The 25,667-nt window shown below is 38.4% G+C and overlaps 1 protein-coding gene across 3 annotated transcripts in view; it reads right to left on the bottom strand.

Moving 5' to 3' along the window:
• Positions 1 to 11,604: 11,604 nt before the first annotated feature.
• The window catches only part of pbx1b (pre-B-cell leukemia homeobox 1b), a 75,569-nt gene continuing 61,506 nt past the window's right edge, over positions 11,605 to 25,667 (bottom strand). For 2 of the 3 annotated variants that reach the window (XM_053498456.1, XM_053498457.1), the window contains 6 exons: positions 21,964 to 22,154; positions 20,555 to 20,690; positions 17,733 to 17,892; positions 16,067 to 16,179; positions 15,125 to 15,214; positions 11,605 to 12,084 (listed from right to left, as the gene is read on the bottom strand). In XM_053498456.1, the coding sequence (XP_053354431.1) occupies positions 11,992 to 12,084; positions 15,125 to 15,214; positions 16,067 to 16,179; positions 17,733 to 17,892; positions 20,555 to 20,690; positions 21,964 to 22,154 (783 nt within the window). In that variant the 3' untranslated portion in view covers positions 11,605 to 11,991. The remainder of the gene's footprint in view (positions 12,085 to 15,124; positions 15,215 to 16,066; positions 16,180 to 17,732; positions 17,893 to 20,554; positions 20,691 to 21,963; positions 22,155 to 25,667) is intronic. The other variant, XM_053498458.1, reaches the window with a different exon arrangement.

The following is a 25,667-nucleotide window of genomic DNA, read 5'->3' as shown; positions in this document are numbered from 1 at the left end:
ATTGAATTACAGTACTTTTGTACAGCACAGTATATCGCAGTCTTATATATACTGAAGAGAGAAAAAAATTCTTAGAGCTAAAGATTTATCAGCTATTGTTTATTGCCTAAAGACTGAGTCTGAAATTACAGACATGATAATCACATGATATTAACAGTCAAATTTATAAGAATATGTAATGTCTATGTCTGCAGTTTAATTGAACCAAGTATCTATGACAGTGCTGAACCAAACATCCAGCAACAAAGTTTTTGTGGTGAGTTCAGCCATGATGGTCAGTTTAAACTGGTATCTATAAGCTACTCTTAATTGTTAGCTTAATATATCTTGAAAATAAGTAAAGACTATGCAAACACCTAAACATGTCTTGGCTTGAATTACTATGCAAAGTTAATTTTTGGCCAAACACATCACCTGCTTAAAAAAAAAGCCAAATGACTGCACACACGCAGCACCCACACATTCAAAGGGCACTACAAAATGCCAGTGTCGTGGTGTCTTGAGAGGCTCTTGAACCTTATAAACCCAGTTTCACCATAAGGAAATAGAGCCTCATTTATCCTGCCTTAATTCCTGTCCTCTACTCTTCACCTCGACCCTTCAGGGACACACGCTTCGGTAAGCAGCAGGCTCTGTGCAGTGTACTGCCTGAGATATGTTTTATTAGACATGCTTTATATAGTGTACATGATGTGCTGATAATATACAGTACGGACATATATTTAGTGGTGCATTATGGAGTTAATAATAACCATAATAACCCATAATAATAATAATAATAATAATAATAATAATAATGATAATAATAATATGTGTTGAATTTCTGTTTGGATCATAATGTAAAATCTGCATTCAGAAGACGTAGTAAATGTACATTGTGCTTCATATAACAGTTTTATCCTTAAGATTAGAATGTAGAATATTAGTTTAACATATTAGCCAGTGTAATAGGAACACCTGTACTCCTGGTCGTTGCGATGCGGATAACTGTTCAGCCGATTGCACTGCAACAGCACAAACAATCAAATGATCTAGACACTGGCGGTTGTTTTATCCTTTAATATTAGAGTTCAATAAATATTTCATATAAAGTACTATACTTTTAGTACATTTGAACATCTTATTTCTACCAAAGTGTAAATATGATATTTATGAAATGGTATATTAATATACTATTAATTATTATACTATTATAATTATAATACTGGATTAATAATCATAAATATAAATTCAGTTTTATGGTTTCTATATGTTTTAATGTATATTGTTATATTGGATAGTACTGTACAAAGATCCTAACTTGGCTAATATGTAAAACTAATATTCTGCTATAAAAACTACATTTATATAGAACTTCATATTGACAACAGATATTTCTGTTGAAACCACTGCTAATGAAATATTTAGGTTTTGTTATAACTTCTAATAATTCACTGCAGCTTCAAGTATAGTACATACAGTATAATATCAGCAGTGTTCAAGTCAAACCAGGACTTTTGATTGTGCAGAATAACAGAACACAGTTATGAGTAAAACCTCTTTATTCCTTTATATAATCTCCTGCTACACTAATGCTCTTATCCCAGTGTTTGACTAGAGCTTAGATACTATAAGGTAGAAAAAGTTTCTCAGCCACAACAAGACTTCCTGCTTCACGTCTGAAACACTGGCCTCCCAGGAACACCTTTAACAGCCCAAACATGTGCAAATGGCCTGGACTGGACTGCACCAGGGAATGTCTCAATCAATAACTCCCAGACAAGTTTCTGAAATGTGCAAGTGGTGCTTCTGAATGATTGTGTGTACAGTTCCCGCACAGGATCTGGTTGTCTGTTGATTTTCCAGGATGAGGCGTTCCACTCACTGAATGTTCATGGGAATGACAGCACCGGAATCCGTGCCAGCTTAGACGGGATAATCATTTACAGAGGTATGGCCTTCTTTAAAACATTTCCATGCACACACACGCACGCACGCACGCACACACACACACACACACACACACACACAGTAAATAGTAAAAAATAATATAGTATATCTTTAGTACTGTATATCCAATAATAAGAATTATATATATAATTTTTATCTATACTTATCTGAATATTTACATCTGTATCTAAATGAATAATATCACTGTATATAAATGGATCCTGTATCAACCTTAATATAACATAAAATGCATCCCTCAGACAGAATTGGGCAGAAAAAGGTATGATTTATTATGATTTATCTGTTATTTATTATTATTTATATATATTATACATAAATCTGCTGTGATTTGTGACATGCTCTGAGCAGAGACGCATGTGAATATCACCACCTCAATGAGAAACGTTCCTGTTCCCGAATTCATTTTCAAAAAAAAAAAAAAAATGCAGCAGCTGAAAAATGAGACTACACACGGGGACTCTAAATGGTGGCCATCAATAAACATGGGCGCTTTGCTTTGCATTCATCTCTCTCGCTTAATTTGTTTCTTAGACGCACACGGGTCCCCCGGCTGCTGACCTTTCGGAGAGAGACTCCTGAACCAGCAGATAGAGCTGGAGCGCTTTCGGCTGAGAGGTCATTTATTTATGAAGCGCACAGCCACTAAAGCAGTGGATGGACAGAGAGGGAGAGAGAGGGAGAGAGATAGAGCAAGAAAGAGCACTAAGGAAATGTCAGAGCACATTTAAACCAGAGGGGCTCTCCATCTCGCCAGTGCCAACCTGCACCCACACACACACACACACACACACACACACTCACACACAAACAGAAGAAGACTTCTAATGTATGCTTAACATCTGTTCGAATTAAACTGCGCCAACCAGTCAGGCTGTACCTGCTCAGACTCTTTACTGAGGTTCATCCAAGTCAACCGGGGTTGGAACACAGGAAGACGTGTTCGTTTGAAGTGGATCTGTTTTCATATCTCATACAGGCAGGCAGAGGTCAAAATCAGGCGACGGTAGGAAATGAGAAACTAGGATGTATGAGAGCTTGGGGAAACAGGGGAACAGCTTGCAACCTCGACATGCAATCACACATACAAATAAAAGGCTATAACATGCACGGACTAGTGACACAAAACACTAATAACAGGGGACAGCTACAAAGAGTAATCAGAAAGAGTCTTCAGGGGAGATCGAAAGCAGGTGAAGGGAAAAACAACAACAACAACAACAACAACAACTACAGTGGCTGCTACGATGTTACCTCTGCCATATTGTTCCACGTGTCCAGCTTACTGTTAATCAACGCTCCATATAACATCATTTCAACTTGAACCTGACCAGGCTGAACTGAAGTGTGTTGGTTGTGAGCTGCCATTTTTGGGATTGTAAAAACACTGGGAAGAATCTCCGGTGTCCAGAGGACGGCCTCCTGACAGAAAGCGGTCTGAAGTAATTATTTTTCAACACTTCAGTTCGGAACATTCCTGCGAATAGCTGTCACAGGCACTCTCGATTCATAGCCCCCCTGTGTAGGCTTTATCGCTTCATATTGGACCACACTGTGGAAACGCAGGAAGTAGAAAACAGACAGGGAAAGGAAAAAAAAGGTGGAGATTTAAGAGCTTTACTGTCATTGTTGTCATATACTTTAAATGTACAGTAGAAGAAAACAGCGCTCTCTGAGGCCTTGATGTGACGTTACAGAAGGGACTCCTAAAGCGTGTAACGCACCTGACAGTGTGTAATGCAAAATGTTTTGCAAAGTGTCATTGCAAAATGCACAACTCAGTACAAGATAATAAACAGATGCAAAGCAGCTAACCGGGATGTACGGAGGGGAAAAATCTTACTTATGGAAATAGAAAGGGCTATACATCAGTTCTGTAGTAGAGAGTATGCTATACACTAATGTTAGTGCAATGCTATAATACTCCAGTGTTACTTCAGAGAAAGTATTGCAGCACTGCACTGATGCTTTTTAGCATTTTCAAATTGTTGAATAAAGTATACAGGCATATATTCACTTTATATCTAATATTACAGTATATCAGAGTTCATTCTGACCGAGCAATATGACTGGACGAGAGGCATTGCAAGGGTGATGATATAAAGCATAAGCATAAGAGGTTTAACCCTTTGGCTGCATCGTACCAGTAATAATTTAAAACTATTTACACTCCGGTTAATTATACTGTCGGTCACTAGCTGTCGGCCGCCAGCTCTGCCAGGCGCGGGTAATAAGTTATTGTGCCAGTCGTTAAGAGTTACTGGTTAAATAAGCAATCGTAATGATCATCTATTGATAATGAATGTTTCTTTTGGGACTGTTGAATAAAAGCATAATCACACTTAAGGTTGTTTTGTTGTACTGAATAACAACACGGCTGTAAGAGCTTTAGAACTTTAGAGCTACGGCCCTCATGTCTCTGACCGCATCACAGCCGTGCTGATATCAGTACATCAGCACTTCCTCCCATGTGATATTGCTTAATTATATATTTTTATCTATCTATCTATCTATCTATCTATCTATCTATCTATCTATCCATCCATCCATCCATCCATCCATCCATCCATCCATCCATCCATCCATCTATCTATCTATCTATCTATCCATCCATCCATCCATCCATCCATGCCAGACATCATACCCCTTCCAGAGGCTGATAACAGCTCCCTGAAGCCAGCAACCCATACAGTATACTGTATATTGTTAGTCTTTCGGCTGCTCCTGTTAAGGGCTCGCCAACCGATCCGTACAACAACTCGGCACAGGTTTTATGACGGACGGCCTTCCTGACACAGCCCTCACATTTTATCCTGGCTTGGGACCGGCACTGCATCCAGTGGCTGAGGTTTGGGCACTGGCTGGGAATCGAACCCAGGCCTTCCACATGGCAGGCGAGAAACCTACCACTGAAGTCAATGCTTATTAAAATCTAAATTTTGACTTGTCCCTCTTTGTAGTGAGTAATCCTATCACTCATCTTAGTAAACAGGTATTTATATTTAACCTCTTTATCTGACTACATATCCCTGACATGAGGTTTGGCAGGGTGGGATGTCTGGCATATACACTCACACTTTATATATATTGTTGATATGTATACATATTGTTATTATAAATAATATATACATTGTATTTTGTCTGTATTGCTTAAAAGTCACCAACAGCTGGAATCAGATTTCTGGTGTGTGTGGTACATACTGTACTTGGCAAATAAACCTGATTCTAATTCTGGTTTCTGCAGTTTTCCTGATGAAGCGGCATAAACTTCTGATTTATTAAATGAATTATATTATATCATAGTATTATATTTATTAAGATCGTATCAGTTTTAAACAGAAGCTTATCCTTTTGTCAGGGAAACACATCATATGTGAGGTAAAGTGGACCACATGCCCAGGAGCCGTCACAGGCCGTCAGTCCTTCCAGTACAATCATAACACCCTCCCTGACGCAGTGGCAAATAAAAGGGGTGAGAAAACACACCCTGCTTCAGTTCGCAAAAATGCTTCGCGCAGTTAGAAATGACAGCGCAGCGACGTGTGAGTCTGTGTCCCACAGTATGAAATGACCATGACCCCCTTTTTAAAGGGCATGGAGTAATTAGCCTGTATAACCTGCCTTTTCTCCAACAAGGCAAAACGCACATGACATTACAGTACAGGACTTCCTGACGTAAATGTAATACTGGAGCAATGCCAATCACTGAAAGAAAATAAAATAGTATCTACAGTCATGTGTAAAAGTTAGCACCCCCTCTTTTAATTGTATGTTTTATTTTTTGTGTAATACATAATAAAAGTCTGCAGTAATTACCTTAGAGGTAATGGGGATATGTTTTGATCTACAGTGGCTTACAGGAAAGCCATAATAACAGAGTAATGCTGTTACTATAAAAAAGTAATACTTTTTTATGCAGTGTTTATGAGATGTGAGTGCATTGTAGTCATGTACATCTTAGGTGCATTATCGGTTTAACACAACCTCTTAACTCTATAATAAGTGTTCATATTGTTTTTTTGACATCACACACAAACTATTTATTACAAAACATTAAGAAAGTCTTTTCTGACTACTGACAGATTTATAATGACGATTATTTATGACAATGTCATGATGCCATAACCACATAGCTATGTGCAGTATATTTTGTTTTACCACAAATTAGAGAGCGGTTTTGATTTCTTATTGAATCCTCACATAATCACCTTTAAAGTCAGTTTACATGACATTTATCTTCAAGTGGTTTAGGGGCCCTGAAGTGTGCTTGTAGCAATATGCTCAGGCAATGGATTGACACCCCCTCCACGGTGAACTTGCCTCGTACCCAAGATTAATAGGATTATATGAATGTGATCATACAGTACACAGGCACTGGTATGGGGGATGCTAATACTATAATACGCTAATAATAGTAAAATAAAAAGAATCATGTTTAACAAAGGAAATACAGCAAATAATCATTGATGTGGTGATGTATGGATATAGATAGATAGATAGATAGATAGATAGATAGATAGATAGATAGATAGATAAAGGTAATGTTTGGTTATTGTGACAACAATATATGTATTAAAATATCTTACTTATTGCAAATTTTACATCATACAGTCTTACCCATGTTCGTTAATAAATTGCACACTGCTGTCATTAGCCTGGGCGGTTACACCAAAATAATCCAATTTGTGATGGTACCGTTTTACACCTCTGCTGTGATTATCGAGTATTACATATCTTGAAGTATTTGATTTTTAATTTTACATACATGGTTTTGTGTAAGCATAACTAGCTTACCTGACTGTAGAAGGAATCATGAGCACTGCAAAGTACTGTAGTTGGGCTGTGCTTTCATGCTAAATTAGAATGCAATCTCTGCAGCAACCTCATTTCCCCTCTCGTCTGTTTCAACCACTCAGCATTTAGCATCACCAGTATATAAATCACTGGCCGGATCATCTGTTATCATCTGCACCAGTTTCTCACTGGTTCATGCCTTAAGTTAGATGGGTTGTTAATGCTTGAATGATTCATACGTCACTGTGTGGTTTAAACAAAAAAATCATTCTTCAGAAACCGCTTAGGTACAGCGACTGGACGGAAAATGAGACAGGAATCCTGGAGAACTATTCCTCATTAAAAATACAAGCAAGCCTGACTCTTTGGCCTGACAACCCACCCCCCCAACCCCCCAACCCCCCACCCCCCCATCCCCCCCTGTGCAGGCCATGGGAGATGTTCAACTTCACTTTTATGGTCATCAAACCACTCTGTCACCAGTCTAACTGTGTGTATTTGTGCATTATCATCCTGTACAGTACATGGCACCGCCCTCAGGATACAATGTTTGAACCATGAGTGCACATGGTCCTTCAGAATGGTTCGGTTGGCCTTTGCAGTCTAGCACAAGTATTAGGCCTAGGGAATGTCATGATTTTGCAGCCCAAACCATCACTGATCCACCCCCATGCTTCACTCTGGGCATGCAACAGTCTGGATGTTACACTTCTTTGGGGCTTCTACCCTGCAATAACTCTCTCAGATGTGGGAAAGACAGTAAAGGTGGACTCATCAGGGAACAATACATGCTTCACATTGTCCACAGCCCAAGATTTTCGCAGCTGGCACGATTAAAACCGACGTTTGGCATTGGCACGAGTGACCAAAGGTTTGGCTATAGCAGCCCGGCCATGTACATAGACCCTGTGAAGCTCCCGATGAACAGTTTTGGTGAAACAGGAGAGTTGAGGTGCACATTTAATTCTGCAGTAAGTTGGGCAGTTGTGGTTTTATGTTTTTTGGATACAATTTGGGTTAGCACCCAGACATCCCTTTCAGACACCTTCCTCTTGCGTCCACAGTTACTCCTGTTGGATGTGGTTCGTTCTTCTTGGTGGTCTGCTGACATCACCCTGGATACTGTGGCTCTTGATACTTCAAAAAAGACTTGCTTGGTCACAGATGCGTGTCAGCGAGAAACGCACCAACAATTTGTCCTTTTTTAAACTCAGATATGTCACTCATAATGTTGCGTGCACTGCAATATTTTAAGCAAAACCATGCTATTACTCTGCTAATTAAACCTTCACACTCTGCTCTTACAGGTACAGTAGAATGTGCAATCAATGAGGATTGGCCACCAGGCTGGTCAAATTTAGCCATGAAACCTCCAACACTAAATTGGCCAGTGTTTCAGTTTGATTGTCCAATGTCCTGTATATAAATTCACTATCTAGCCATTTATTTTAAAATACACACCACACACAATTTCTGCTGTGAAAATAAATAACTGTTCACCAACTGTTGGCCAGGAAGCCAAATGTTGTTCATGCTGTCTGGGTAAGATCAAGAGCTGGCATGCACTGTCTAATGTCAATCACAGTGACACTAGCCAATCATGTTTCTGTAAGGTCATGCATGCATATTGATTTAATTAGTAAATAATATTAAATGTAACATTTATCATAAAAAAACATTGCAATTACAGAAAAAAATTATAAAAGCAACACTTTTTGCAACAAAAGAAACTATTTATTTGGAATATGCATTACCAGTACAAATTAAGAGACCAGAAAACCTACACCTTGTTAGTTTTTTCCTTCACAAAAACAAGTTGGAATTGAAAAGACAATAATTTGCTGTTCTGCTTTTCTTCCTTATTATACATATGCAGAGATCTTAAAAGTTAAAACTCAGCAAGAGAAAAATCTCTGCGCTTTATATATATATTTATTTATTTATTAAAAAACAAAAAGAAAAAAAAAAACAAACAAAAAGAAACATTCAAAAACACTGCAGGATTTTTTAAAGAACAAAAGACATGCAACAAAGTAAACATTTGATGTTTTACAAATTGCTTCATATGCAAAAACTAAAAGCATCATTACATGAAGCTTTTAACAATACGCTGAAACTGGGCAGGCGATGAGACGCGCAAGCGGGTGTGTGTAAGTGTGTGTCTAAGTGTGTTTAGGACCATTATGTCACTCTTCAACCCAGATGTGACCAACTGTGTTTTTGTTTGAATGGACCAAGCTTAGCAGTTTTTATTTTGCTCTAACACACACAGCAATTTGACTCGTTAGCTTGTGACCAGGTTTAGATGCTGTGTTAAACTCCAGACATACAGTTAGGCCTCTCTGGCTTACAACAAATCAGCATGGATGTTTATTATTGGAGGTTATCAAGTTTAGTGATGAACAGTGCATCGAACTGAATAGTCTACACGAACACTTGCTATTAGTCTTTCTTGAAGAGCTAAAAGTTATGCTTGAATAATAAGATATGTATATAAGGTCTTTAGGCTGGTTACAGCTGGACCCAACTGATTCCTGTAGCCAAACAGGAGTGTCTTTGTGCATCCGGAAAAAAAACAGTGTGTAGTGATTTTCTATTTCTAACACACACTGTGTTAGAGATCAGGCAATCAGCAAACTGTGCTGGACTCTCGACACACGGAAATAAAGGGCCCTCTTTCTTAATGGGTGCTCATTATAAAATGTCATGATATAGCTTAGTGATGGATGGTGCATCTAACTAAATAAATTACAGTGCTTAATGTGACGAAAAAAAAGAAAAGAAAAAAAAAAGCTTTGTTGATTTGCTACAAGTAACACGATAGAATCATAATCGATGTGTGATGCACAACACACTTGATTTTTTTGGTGTGATAAGATTAGTGCGCAGTTATACACTTTATTATAAATTAGCCACAAGCGCTGGCCTTGTCACTTTACTTTAAGAATTTTATGTCGATCAAATTTTTCGAAGACACAGCCTGCCCGTCAGAGACCCGATTCACGCTTACATGAAGCACAAGATGTAACGTTTTAACTCTGTTTAAAAGAGCAAAATAAAAATTAAAAAGGTGCACATCTACGTACATAGCGCATACTTGGGCTAATTCACATTATGCTAAAGCAAGAACTGAAAAAGAAAGATAGAACGAAAGAAAAAAAATGCCTTGTAACCGAGCTGAAGCTAAAAAAAAATATAAAAAAGCACGTTAGGCTATTCACAACATGATAACGTAAAAATATACGCAAATGTTTTCTGCATTTTTGTGCCATGTTTTCTTTCGACAAACACTACTGAATTTTGACTGCATTTTTGGTTTTGAATACGAAGCACTGGGGCTTTCAGCTAAGAAAAAAGCCCAGGTACAGAAGATAATACATCATTTACAACATGGACATGGGTTAAAATAGTGATAAACAAAACGCACATTTCTGCTGTTTTTGGTATCAAAGTAATGACGATATGTTACCAAGAAAGACCGTGAATTAAAAGCAAGGGTCTCAGCTAAATTGGTTCATTTCTTGGATGAAAAAAATAACCTTAAATGGATATGGAAAAGTGACTTCACAACAGTCACACATAAAATTTATTAGAAAATCTGATTAATTACATGTAGCTGTGAAGTCCTTTGCCGATTTCCATGTTACTTTGCGGAAGCAAATATTTCCTAAGTAAATCCCATAGACAAATTTACTGTATTTTCCGGACTATAAGTCACTCAGGACCCTCCTCAATAAAAAGCGTCATTTTGTAAGCCACATTAAAGTAGTGTCAGTTCCATGTATTCTCCTGTCGGTCGGTGTTGGCGTAGGTTAGCGCTCTACTATTATCTTCACTACACTCTTATTTCCTCTGTCAGGACTGAACAACATCTGTGTGTGAAACCATTACTAGCTTTGCCACTACAATATTGCTAATTTCCAAAACAGCCCCTTGTGGAAATGTTATGTTAGCACCAAGCTAATGATAGTGTACCATATTGTCATAAAGAACCTGTATGAAACTATATTCATGTCACAGTTTTACAGTTAGTCATCACCATTTACTGTACATTATTCAAACCTCTACAGAAATTACTTTTCTCTCAATCATAATATTAAGCATTCTGCTGCCATCAGAGCTGAAGTAAATCACCCTATGTTTAACATCAATCAGAGCGCCATCTAGAGGGTTAAAACATCTTATAGTCTGTAAAATACAGTAGCTTTAAAGTTCGCATTATTACAGAAGGGATTAAGGTTCACAGCAGCATTTGGCTCTTCACAAACTGATACAGTTTTTTTTTTATCACATAGCTTGGTGAACTGTCTGAAATTTGTTGCCATCAGGTGACTAATGCAGAAATATCTTAATTTGCAAAGGCCTATACTGCATTGTCACTGCTGGAGATTATACAAAGAAAACAACATAAACTTTTTTTTTTTTTTTTTTTTTTAAACAAAGGAGGTTTTTAGGAATCAAAGACAAGCGATGTTCGTAATAGCCTAATTAAAAATCAATTTCAAGTTACATGATGGAGAGAGACCGAGATACAAAATATGTCTTTATAATACAGTATGTCCCTATATTACAACATGAAGAAAATGATCACCTCAAATGAACATGCAATTCATGAGTGTTAAAATGTAGAAAAATACTTTGGCACTATGGACACAGAAAATGTTCATGGGTTCTTACCATGATAAAAATGTGAAAAAGTTCAGACATGGAAAACCGGAGCATCATATGCACCATCATTTCTGTATTAGAAACTAGCTTGTTGTTATTATTTGTTGTTTTATGTTGTTTATGTAAGAGGTAGTGTGAGCGTACATATTAACCCCCTCAGACCCCATGTTCATTATGGCTATGTAATGTTTAATGTTGTTTTTTTTTTTTTATCAATCTACTGACTGCAGGAGCTGCACTGAAGACTATTTAAGACTGTCTAATGATATTGAAAAAGAATCATAATGAATTATAACTGTGAATACAAAAAAAAAAAAAGATCTGAAGGGGTTAATACAAACCGAGGGCTGTATTTGAGAACAGAAACTGTGTGTGTGTGTGTGTGTGTGTGTGTGTGTGTGTGTTTGGGTAAAATCCTGATCAGCTGACTGATTTACTCCGATGCTTGGCAGAGACCCAGCTTAGTGAACTTGTGAGTGCGTTACTTAAACGTACTGATGGACAACCAAAAGTGATAGAACAAAGAGAGTCCATGGTTTGTGCAGTAGTGAGGGAACAAAAAGAGGTGAGGTGATGAGGGGATCAGTTGGAGGTGTCAGAGTGAACACTCCCGGGTCCTTCTGTGGGTGAGGTCACTGAGGAAGGGGTAGTAGCATCCTGCCATCCACCATTAGCCTGCAGAAGAAGAAAGGACGTATACATTAGAGAAATGACAAATGGAAGATTTTCAAGAAAATATAATGGCATGTGGTGATATTTTGCTATACAATATATTATATTGATTTAGAAGCTACTCTTTTTGTCTGGCGATTCATGTATTGCCATGCTGACTTTAAAATCAATTAAAATATATATATTTTTTACATTTATAATAGAGATGAACTGGTCGATCGGCCAGTGGTCAGTTATAAATGATTCTGTACCGAATGCAGAAATTTCCAAATGGCACAGCAGCAATGCATTTTTATGGAATTACACTATCAAAACTCGCATGCTTTAAAAGCCTCCGATCTGCCTTTTAATCCATACTCTGTGAGCAAATTCGTCACAAACACACTCATCACACATACTTACACAAGTCTCAAAACACTGCAAGCGCTAATTAGTCAAAAATCGCATACGTTAGAAGTCTCGCGTGCCAGCATTAGAAGCTGCACGCACCCACGTGCTTGCAGCCACTCAACCCATGCGTTCACTGTCAAGTATAAAGTTTTGTAACTTTAGAGGCGTTTGAGGAGGTAAAATGTCACCCTTTACGCTGAACTATTTATACAGTTTCACCCTGTGTGGTAAAAGTAAATTATTAGATAAGTTTTTTAGAAATAATAATTTTGGCGGAGGACAGAGATAACATGCTGATCAGTTAAATGTTAAACTCTTGTTTTGTTTTTAAGTGAGAAACCTAATGTGTTAAAAAAACAGGCTACATTAAATTACTAATTAAACTTTTTTTTTGGTTTAAAATTGTAACAAAATTAGGGAAAAATTTTATATTAAATTAGTATATGTATAAAGATAGTGTGTCCAAACTTTTGATTTGGGGTGTGTTTATGATATATATAAATATATGTACACACACACACACACACACACACACACACACACACATACATATATATATATATATATATATATATATATATATATAGTATGGCTAGATAGATAAATAAAACTGTAAAAATACTGCTTTACTGCGGAGAATATAAATATACTGTGTTTGCTTTTCCCAGGAAGACGGGAAGCGCTGCAGACGTGTAATACGGGACAGAGTTAAATGCTTGTCACTTTCACTGACACACACCATAATACTGAGCTGGGATGAAGTGGCCCACCATATAACACTCCCAGAAGAAACAAAAAGGAAAGCGGTGGTGGAAAATTATGACATTTGGAGATTGAAATGAAAACACAATGCGAGGCGCAGAAGCCATTTCTCGTCTTGCAGACAGGCCTGCTAAAGAGCATTTGGGGATATTAATAGCAAAAAGGCTGGAAATGGCAGCCGGCAGCCACTCAGCTCCAAGCCTGTTATTTAGCGCTGAGGCAGTCTGTAATCAAACAAAATGGAGGAGAGCAGAAAAAGATCTTAAAACGTGTTCGGTTACGGTGCCACGTTCCTATTTTCTAGTGAAGGCATAATTACTGCTATAAAACGCTACATGAGCCATTATCAACGCAGTGAACAAAGAGGGAAATCACTTGTCTGAAAAAGATTCCTCATCTTTAGACTTTAAATCGGCTTTTAGCACAAAGTCACTGCTGTCGCTTGTGAAACATGTACTCTACTTCCACCTGCATGCAAACAACAGTCTAAGACATTAATATTTAATAATAATAATAATAATAAAAAAATTCCAAACTTAAAAATTTTATTACGTGTTATAACTCGATGAATTAAGTATTTTAACAATTTCTAACCAAAATTTGTGTACAACACAAATTCTTTAAAATATTATTTTTCTTTTATTTAAAAAATATTTTTATTACACAAAATTTATGTACTCAGGTCTGTCTGAGAGCCAAACTCAAAACATGTTTCACCATTTTTTAAATTCTTTTAATAAACTTTTAACTGAATTTCAGTTTGAAATATTGTTAGTTTAAAATTGTTGTACTAAAACTGCTGTTTATAAGGGCAAAGTCATTTTGTTTTGTTTTGTTTTGTTTTATTTTGCTTGTTTGTTTTTTACTTTTTATATTTTAATCAATCATTAAGCAATGAGAAATTTAGTCAGATTTGTTAGTAAAACATGAAACTTGTTTTTTTTTTATGGTTACATCAACAGTAAAGGACACAAGGAGGGGTAGTCGGGACAACTCACTAATCTGTTGGTTTGCAAATATTTAAACATTTATAAGTCTGCCTTAAAATTCAAATCTGTGCTCATTTTCACATCCCTGTGATTTCCATAGAGTGATACGGAGTAAAGAAAATGAAGGGCTTGGTTGGGATTTGAATACATCCGTGTTCTTTCTTATGGAACGACTTTGATCTCATTAGCATTTAGCAGAAAGCGGGCCAAGACATGGCAGCACAGCCATTGACCTTACTCTTCCTCGTCCTCTCTCTCCTTCTCTCCTGCCCCCCTCGCTCTCTTACGCTGTCAGGGCCATTAGCTCGGCGCGAATGTGATCTGAGCAATGTGCTTGGATTGCTGTCCCAAGTCCTCACTCGGCTCCCTGTGTGTCTGTCTGATCGATTTTCCCCTTTACCACATGGCTTGTCGCTGTGAATTTTGCGACCGCACCAAAACCCCAGCAGCAGCGCCCTCCCGGAAGGAAACAAATAATTAAATTACGAAGATGATGAGAGGGACAGGAAAGGTGGCGAACATAGCGGGCCATGAGCTTAGATTTAATTTTAGCATTAAGATATAGTATTTTTCTTCTACTCTTTTCAGTTAGCCTTTGGGCAGCTATGAGGTATGGGTGGGGAGGAGCTCAGTGCAGACCATCTCACCTGTTTACAGACACACACACACACACACACACACAAACTCCCTGCTCAGTGTGGCACGTGTCAGTGCAGGTGTTTGGAGAGATCTTATTGGACGTGACGGGTGTGTCCGAGCCCCGTGGCGTTAGCAACACACAGCCGATTACACTGGGTGACTGGGGATAAGACATGTCCCACCAAGTGCCATTCAGAGCCCTATGGCTTTAAAATAATTGGTAGAGGGCACAACAAAAAAAAAAAAAGTTTTTGTTTCCTTACATTGATGCCCTGCGGACTGTACATCTGGTTGGCTGTGAGGCCATCACTGTATCCTCCTGTCTGACTGATAACATGGCGAAGGGTATCCACCTGAAAACGCACAATAAACAACATAACAAGGTCAGCACAGATGCACACAAACACACACACACACACACAAATAAACAAAGCAAGGTCGACGAGAAAGCACCAGCAGCAAAAACAAACCCTAACAGAAAAAAGCACAAGGTCAAACAGCACAGAAGCAATGAGCAAGAAAAAGAAAACAACAATCCAAAGCAAACACAATCACAGAAACAATGTAAATACATCGAGAACTAGCTAAAAATGGCAACCAAGGAGAAGCGTAAAACAGAACATCTGCATAATTCTTGTGGCAGCGAGTCAAGGTGACTGGACTTTTGTTAGAATTGTTCATTGTTCTGACAAAAGGCCAAAGGATTTTGTTTACACATATTGTACATCTTTTTCTTGCACACTTTGATAACAAGTTCAACAGATTTGCTGGGTTTTTATCATTCATCAATTTCTGACACTTTATTATAAATTACATGAGTGCCAAACTGATTCTGTTACTCACCAGTGTGTTTTTATAAACAATACTGTAATAATATTGCAAATCATTAAACAACTATTGAGACGCACATCTGCTTTTTTCTGAGTGCAAACAACTACAGAAGTTCATTACCAACCGCTTTGATTACAGATCCCATGTTGAGCATTTTCCATACAATCCTAAACAGAGGTTGTTTAAAGTGTTTGTGTCCCGTTACTCTCTGTAAGCCAAATAGCCATACCAGTTTTAAACTTGCTCGTCTTTGTGGACATATCTGCTCTCTGTAGCCTGCTCTTGTCTTTATACACCACCATGTATCTTTAAGAGTATTCTTTATGAGAATAAATGTCCAGCATATGAGGTGACCAGACTGGTGTGTACTGTACCTGCGATTGCACGTTGGCTCCCACTTGAGCCCCCTGGTATGAATCGCCATTCATTGACTGCACAGTCATAAACAAATCACCAGAGTTGGACATGTTAAAAGAGCCAGCAGAACCTAAGAGCAGAGGAGGGAGAGAGAGAAAAAGAGAGAGAGGTAGCAAAGATAGAGATAGTGTAAGAGAGAGGAAGAAGAAGCAATAGCATGAAGACCAGAGATGGAGAAAGAGAGACAGAGAGAGAGAAAGACAAAGAGAAATAAAAAAAAGAGGAAAAGAGAGAGACACAGAGAGAGAGAGAGCAAGAGGTAGAGAGAGGAGAAGGAGAAAAAGCACATGCGGAAGTACAGTTAGACAAGCGTAACAGAGCAGAGAGAATGAGCAGCCCATAGAGAGCAGAGCATCAGCACTAAGGCTGAGCAAGAGATAACGCTGTAGGACAGGTTTAAAGCAAGAGCAGGCGAGTTGTAGTGTTAGCTAGCTAATGGAGGAAGCTGCTTGTCCTACATACCCTGCTGTTTAAAAAGCCTGGGATGGAGTTCAGTGAAATTTAAATCCTTGTAAAACTGCATTACAAGGCATTTTACATCTTTTTATACAAATATGATAACCTCAACTCATCCAATAACAGCTCACACTCGTCTTCACGACGTAATAAAAAAAATGCAGAAAGGTTTATGGAGTGACTACCGTGTTCCTTGCAGCTCTGTCTGCGAACCAAATCCCATAAAGTGTGGACTGAGGAAGCATGACCTCTGTTAGGGCTTTTCATGGTTTTTGGGACAAATGGCTGGTTTGAACCACTCAGTAGTGGCAATAAAAGTGAGTAATCCCAAGAGTACTCTTACACAATCCTCACGCTCAATATCTTTGCACATTTACTTATTTGCTGTACGATGGTTCCGCCAACGGACCAATACAAACGTTACCTGTATTCTCTCATAAAATCTATTTACACTTGTTCATTTAATGTATCAGGGTTTGGATGGAGATTATCCACAGACAAATCAAACTCAGACTCACTCAGAGAATTGCTCACACCACTTTTGAGAAACACTTTACCCACAGGTTGCACAAGTGTAAACCTATCTGACTCTCCAAGCCACATTGACAACGCACAAGGTCTGTGAATGCAGATGTTCGTTTTTCTTTTACGTTAATGACAGTACAAAATATCATGAAGTGGAATTAAGAAAACATTTAAAACATGAAACACTGCAAGTTGGTGTTTGAATGCATTGAACTTAGTCGCATATGAACTGTTAATGAATCTGACTCCGAGTGTAAAATGTGTGTGGTTTAAATCTTATCAAGATGCATGAAATGGACAAGTGTAAATGGGTCATGAATATAAATTATCAATATAATCTACTGTAGAGTTAAAGGAGCAGAATAGTTTTAAGCTAGACAAGTGAAAAATAATGCTGAAAATCCAATAGACATGTCTATAAAACCTGTTTTTACTGTTTGAAAGAATGAGGTAAGTCTCAGGTGTACATAAGCCGAAGACAATTACACTATAGCTGCGTTCGTCCAACCTTTATCTATTGGACCACTGGGAATCATTTTTGCAGCTGCAATAATAAAATGAATGGAATCATGTTATAACGTAACGTGGGATAGTGTGTGTGATTAACGCACGGCTGTGAGACGTGTGTGTATATTTACCCACCTGCTGAGTTGGGGGTGGAGGGGGAATTTGCCTGGCTGCCGTGAGCTGACACGCTGGCTGCGTTCACTGCAGTTCTGGCTGCGTACATGTTGGCTTCCTCCTGGAACTTTCCAATGTTCTTCTTATACCGGATTCGTTTGTTTCCGAACCAGTTGGACACCTGCCCGAAAAAATGAATTGACGCTCTCATTTCGTAACTTCACAAGAACTTCATGAAACCTTATTCTCGGTTCAGGTCAAAATTAATTGTTTTAAATCTTTACCGAAAGTGGAATAACAATAAAAATGACACAGAACTTCATGAGCTTGGCGTGATCTCTCTAACAAACACGCCAAAACGTTTTTACAGATTTTTTTTTATTACCGAGATGCTGTTCGGGTATATGGATAAAAAAAAAAACGAGGTGAAATTAAGGGGTTTAAAATGGCTGTTGTTAATCACGTTAATCTGAGCCAAAACACTTGATGTTAGTGCATGTCCCATTTTCTCCATCCCAAATTTACACTCTGTTAGATTTAGAGTTTCACTAAATCAGGATGTGAGGTAATTCCACAACTGCTGACTGCTACAATTCATCATTCTCAGGAAGAACACGTAATAGCAACCCAAATGAAACAAATCAACATATAGCAATGAATCACCTAGACCATCTACTTCACACCTGACTATAATGGCTTTGATCGGTACTGTAATGACGTATTCCGAGATGAGAGGCAGAAAATATGTCGCCGTACTCTAAGCCTGATTTGCTATTTGAAATTTTTTTTTATTTTATTCGGCCTACCTTATGTGCTGCAACAACACGTTTCCATTAAGCTGTGAGTTGCTGGTGTTTACTGTGACGTAAACTAAAGGAAGTCTCTGCACTGAATTGTAGATCAGAACAATCCCCAGTCATTATGTACTGACCATTACTTAGATTAGGCTAAAATCTACTGGATATTTTAAGATACTTTTATAACTGTTGCTTATAAATGACCCAGCCTGGGGCAAAATAAACAGAATATTGCTAAATACTCAACAGCACTGGGCTTGATATAATTTAACAAAGCCTTTCTAAGCATAGAAATACCAAACTGTCTATAATGCAGAACACAGATGGCATGATTATCTCTCTCTCTCTCTCTCTCTCTCTCTCTGTCTGTCTGTACCACAACAACGCAGTACATAACAAAGAAAGCCATAGACGAATACAGGACTCCTCCACGTTCAGAACCCCGCATATGAAGAGGTGAAGAATGCAAACGCTACAAGAGCAAACTCGCATTAGTGTCAGAATAAAAAAGATAGCCAATAACAATCTCATTAAGTCACTCCATCTGCAGCTAGCTATCATCAAGGACTATGACGGCACGGATCCGTCCTCACACGCACTAACACCCATTACCGCTAATACACTCCCAGATGAAGCTGTGCGGATAAAGGCTCGTGCTAATGATAAACAACATTAAAATGTAAACCAAATCAATCCTGTGGAAACACCCCCCCCACACACACACGCCTAGACAGCAGCTAAACGTGTTTCTTTATTACAAAATGGCACCAGACGCGCTCAACCAATCATTCTGAGCAGAGTCTGTTCGAGAACGGCACCCAGATGCATCGTCAAATTATGTCACCCCGGATTCATTAAGCGTTTTTGTTTTTTTTGAGCATCATTCATTTAACATAAGCAGGTGCAGAATATTCACGTGCAGCAACACAGGTGTTCATAATCGAGGATCATTACATATGGGCTAACACACTAAGCAATTATAGGTGCTGTATAGAAACAGCGCATCATTCCATACATCCATACATGCATGTAGCAGTGGTAGTTAAATTGACATACACTAGGTGGGTATAACTATTTCAAAATTCAATGTGCAATTGTGAAAGCAGTAAAAAACATATTGCAATAACATAAAAAAGAGGTAAAATTTAATGGAATACAATAGTAGTATATTGTAGTTTACTACTGTACTGTATATACCTACTGTAATATTGTTACAGCTCTATTATTTCTCTCTTGCGGAGAGGACTGATGGAATCATGGATAGAGATTAAAATATATATATTTTTAAAAATGGGCTTCAGATATCAATTACAGTATTACATAAAGTTAAATAACTGTGCTCGAGGTTACAACAAAATCTGGGACAGCAGTAAGCTCTTGAGTTTTATTTTGCGGGTGCTATTTGTCACGGAAAAGGTAAATGTTTCATTTGCGCACAAGCTCCGAATTGGTTATCTCCACATGTTACCTTAACGTTTGGATATAAAATATAAGAGCAATCCACTAAATTCTAATTTACTTGCCTAAGGAGAAGGCGGAGAAAAAAAAAAAGCCTCATTCACAACATACACGATGAAAAACAGCAAACTCATCCTCATTTTATTTAGCTAGTCTTCTAATTAAGTACTATTTTAATGGCTTTATCTCCGAGGGTGTTATCTCATTTTGTTCGTGTCACTTTTAATTTAGCAATTTCTACGCACTGTCACCTATGAATAATTATTTTTTTGCACAATTAAAATTCTACGTTTAATTGTGTTAGCAAAGCACAAATATAGGCTTAACATAAACTATTATTTATAATTATGATTTATGATCGCGGTAACATTCTAACACAATATCAGAGGCATTGATTTAGAGGGTTTTTTTTAAAGCCAGATACATTAGAAGTGTCTCTGTATAGGCAGCACATAATGTACCCACACCATCTATTCCAGGTTATTCTGTTAAGCGCCGATTAGTATGTGTATATGTGTAAAGTATAAATAGGAATTTACATGTATTATTAAAAGCTTGACTTTTTTTGTGAAAAAAAGCAGAAGCTACCTGGGAGACAGTGATAGAGCATTTCTTGGCCAGTTCCTCCTTGGCCTCCTCACTGGGATACGGATTACTGAGGTGGGAGTAGAAGTACTCGTTCAGGATCTCGGTGGCCTGTTTGTTGAAGTTCCGCCTTTTCCTCCTGCGAAGAAGGAGATGACATGCTTGGGGATTCACAAGAAGTTTTACTAGTGCAACTGAATACTAATGTTACCTCATCTAGTAACAGATCCTCTCCCTCTGCATTTTGTTCGTGGCTTTACTGCATATGCGAGTTATGTTTGGCATACGTGTTGGGATGGCGTTGGCACAAACATGTGCCACTTCACATTCGGAAGATTTTTATTATTCACGAAGAAGCGCGGTACAAGCTTCACACACGTGCTGAAGGAGGTTTAAAAGCTTTGGAGGAGAGGAAGGCAGCGGTGGGTGCCAGCTTTGCTCATCTCCTGGGTTAAGAGTGTGTGAATGTGGCATGTCTCATGGGGGCTTTGCATACGCAGCGGTGAACCCTGCAAGCTTCTCCCCCGCAACACAGAGCGAGACGATTTCCTACCCACAAAGCCCCTCTTCACCATATGCAAATGAGCACAGCATGGTCTCAGCCTGCGAAAGAATTAAGCTGAAGAACTGAGCAGGCAGGGGTGGGGAGGGAGAGAGACGTGCCACCATCATTTGCAGTAGAATGGATAGTGCATGGTGAAAAGGGAGCGAGGTGCTCATTTAAATGTTATGCCTCCAACTCAAGGCTTCCAGTGTGATTTATCCTCAAAGAAATATATGCAAATCCCGGGCATGCATCAAAGGGAACAAGTGATTACATTAAAGAAGGAAAGCACAGCACACACTTTGGCATGTAGAGGCTCGTCTATGGATCGGACCTCAGTAACATGGTAATGCAAACGTGCACAATTAAACTGCACGATTGTTAGGCTTACATAGATATGCCTGTCACAAGGAACAGGTCGATTTAGGGGAGATGGAGAGGTGGCAACAGAGAGTGCATGGATCTGAGCTCTTGTATACACTAAGACACAAAAGAAGCTAAACAATGTTATCATTGTATGCAGATACTGTCAGGAACACCTACACACTCAGAAGGAAGTATAAACAAGTGGAAAGTGTATGCACTTTATTCCATCCGTTCTGGACAGCTAATTTAATTTGTTTACATTTTACCTAGAACGCCTTATTTTTAAAATGTTTTTTTTATCTGTTTTAGAAAACTAAAATGTTTCTGAATATTCTGATTTAGGATTCAAAAGGTCGTGTGCACACAAACTAACACAAACATAACTGGCAATGTCCCTTAACAAGTAACACTGTACATTCCCAAAAATTTTTTTTAAATGATGCAAAAAAAAACAACAATTTGACAACATATGTAAATCGCAGTAACTAATGAACTGACAGACCTGGCATCGAGGAAGCGGGAGCGGAGGATCATCACTGCCTCGCAGGTGCTCTGCTTAAGCTGCATCTGGATGGAGCTGAACTTGCGGTGGATGATGCTGACCATGCGTTCGATCTCTTTGGGCGAGATGGGCCGTGTGCGTGACTGCTCTCGCAACAGGTTCATCACGTGAGTGGTAAACTCGTTACAAGCCTACAAAGACAGAGAAATCACACAGAGATGCATTTTGTCTGCCGGAGAAACTCGAGGCAGAATTAAACAGAGCAGACTACGCAGATATAGCTGACGGTGAAAAGTGAACTTGGGTTATCATAATGATTTCGAAAGAGCTGTAGACCATAATATGCTTTTCCGACAGTATCCTGGTATTCAATAAGGCTTTTACAACACTTGCATTTCATTTTTTTCCCCTGCCTTTCCTTGTTCATTTATTTATTTATTTTAAATGTGGCACTCTGTCTTGCTGACAGTTTGTTAACAAACCTACATACTTTGGATACAAAATGTGTATCATGAAAATGTTAAACCAAATCAAATTTTTACAAACTTGCTTCCATCACGCTGCTTTTTTAGAATAAAATTGAGCTTTGAAAGCTTATTTGTTTGATTTGGCATGCAGAAATCAGATAAATATTATACAGTAGGGCTGCACAATTAAATCCATAAAAATCCAAATTGCAGTATGGACCTGTGCGATTATTTAATCGCAAAAGGCTGCAGTTTATTGCAGGCAATATACACATAGCTGGGAATTTATGTAGAGGTGGCAATATTTTAGGTATTTCATTATTTAAAAAAATTATAATACTGAGTTAATAAGTAAAGAGCATATTTGTTTGAATACAAATGGCTGATTTAATAGTTACTTATCGCAGTTTAAATCTCAATGGCAATATGTGTCAAAATAATCACAATATGTTTTTTCATGATCAAATGTCCAGCCCTATTATACAGAAAACAATTTTAGTTAATCTTGTATAGAAACTGTCAGTTTATATGATGATGTCGTGGTTTAAGGCAAAACTGAAACTTCGGTTTGGAAAAGACGGAATTTTAGATTAACTGCATTCATTAATATAATGCTCTAAACCATATTATAGATTAAGAGTCATAATTCAGCCTTCCAAAAGCTACAAAATAACTCACAATATGCTTCCCTCCCCCTTTGTGTGTGTGTGTGTGTGTGTGTGTGTGTGTGTGTGTGCGATTATGTCATTTGTAAGGTAGCTGTTGTGTGATGGGCAGTGCTTGTGGGTGGGAATTGGCAAAGGACCAAATTGAGAAGAAAATGAAGTAAAAAAAAAAAACTCTATCCATCTCATTTACCTCCTGCATTGCCTCACTTCTACAGGTTGCCCACCATAAAGCCATTTGGCAAAACTAAACGGAGTGACCGAAGTACTTAATCCACTTGCTGTGTAGCGGGCTCAATTTCAGAATGGCTTTACTGGCACAAGATCACTACAGGTTCACATAGAGAGCAGAGAGCAACACAAAGCAGTGACATTGTGCAAAGACACGGGAAGACAAAATAATAATTAAAAGAACAAGACAACTAAACTACGGGCCATGCAGTGGTACGATGATCAGGTTGGGCATGGGTGTACGAGTATGTGTTATGGGTGTGTTTAGGAGGACTGTCTGCTGCCCCAGTGTATGTACGAGTACAGGTTCGATTTCTCTTCCCTGGACACATGGCCTTTTCCCAGCATGCACTTTCGCAAGTCAGACCTCACTTTGCTGTCCTGTGCTGTTCATATGTTGCAAGTAAGATTTTATCTTTTACTGCCTGAAAGATACTTGATAACTTCTCCACTGTAACACTGAGAGTTTGACATCTCTTCTGCTGCACTCATACAGAAAGACAGCTCCTTTACTGTGACGACAGAGTGAGGCAGCTTCTCTATGGATACTAAAACCAACTTCTTTACTGTACCGATAGAGAGCGAGACTTCTATTGTACTCAAAAAGAGCCAGCTCCTCTTACTGTCCCAAAAGAGTGAATCGTGCATACTGTATGTGTAAGTTCGGTATTGTTCTTTTGGAGAGTGAGACAGTTATGCAGCTCCGTAATCACACTTTTGGAGAGGGAGACAGTTAGAGAGCAAGTCCACTGCAGTGAAGAATAAGAGAGAAGAGTGCACTTTGTCTGATAGAAACTGACAGTAGGCTTTTAAAATGTGTTTGTATTTGTGTGTGAGAGAGAGAAACAATGTTATGGGCGTCTTGAATAATGGAAAGACCCATTTTTCAACACGATAATCTACACGGCTCAGCAACAAAACCCACGTCAGTAATTAGCAATCTGAGCAGAACTTAGCAGACTGCTACAAACATTCTGCTGCTTCATACGCCGATGATGGGACAATATTCCATATGCACTTCCACGCTGTTATGGTCTCTGAAACAGTGAGCGGTAGTTTCCCATGTCTGACGAATTATCAGGTGCACTTTGCTTTCACATAAATATTGACTGTAGTCTATCTGTTGCTGCAGACGATGTGTCAGTCCTTGTGTCATTTGGGTGATTAGTCATTCTCACAACTTCGATGACACTGATATGGTGTTGTGTGTGGTGCAGGCTCGGGAACAGCAGCAGCACTGATGCATAAACAGCATTACTGGCCTGCGGAACGAGCCGAAAACCAAATATCCACAAGCTACTATCAGGAAGTGACACTGGGGGAAGGCTGGAGGAGGATTTTTTTTTCTTTTTTTACTTCATCTTCTTATACAGCTTCATCCTGTGTACAGGGTCTCTGGGGCCTGGAGACTATCCCAGGAGACGTCCTATCCCTGGACAAGGTGCCACTCTATCGCAGAGCTGGAGGATTACTGCACATTTTTTAAGTCTGATATGTAAGCACAGTGTAGCTGTATCTAATAAACCAGCAAGGCAAATTCCTTTCCCTTTGTCTATTTGCGCTGATGTTTTATTGACCATTGTATCACTTTCAGTCTATTGTTTATTATCATACTGATTATTATCATTGCAGTCAATGGTTTACATGGTGTAATAATCCGTTTCATGCTAAACCTTGAAATAACTCACCTTGATTGTGACCTATTATGCAAAATTAACTTTTTAGTCATTTTTAGTCATTGAATTGAGTCTCCACTGTGCATTTTTGTGTTGGCTGGGGACTATAGACAAGGCAATTACATTGGTCCCCTATTGTGACCTCATATAGGAAGATCCCCTCCCCATGCCTGTTGCTTAACTCTGCTGTTCTCTGGTTGGCAGCTCATTTACACAGACACTGAAACGGCACATTTGGAGGATGGGTAAAATAAAGGGAGTTTGAGGTATTAAAAAAACACACACAAACACATCAAAGGAGGGGTATTTCAGATGAAGCATTAAGTCACACACGCTTTGGGGGACCTCTGAGACATGTTATAGCTTGTTAAAAAAAAGGAAAATATGGGACCTTTAAAAATGCAACCATTTGACTGTATTACTGCTTGTTCAACTGCTTCTGTTTTATTTGTTCATCATATTTGTTCATCACTCTTACTCGCATTACAATATGGACTGTTACATTTGTGCCATTTTTATTGAAGGAGTTTTTTTTTGTTAAAACTGATTTTAGTTGAAACAATGGTTTTCCACCTACCTGTATTTATTTAACCTTTAAGTTTCCTTAAATCTGAATTGAAATACATGTATTATGTATTACTGTTCTTTTTACATGTTTACATATA

This window comes from Clarias gariepinus, chromosome 6 (assembly GCF_024256425.1).
Source record: "Clarias gariepinus isolate MV-2021 ecotype Netherlands chromosome 6, CGAR_prim_01v2, whole genome shotgun sequence".
Lineage (NCBI taxonomy): Eukaryota > Metazoa > Chordata > Actinopteri > Siluriformes > Clariidae > Clarias > Clarias gariepinus.
This window is presented reverse-complemented; position numbering and strand designations above follow the sequence as displayed.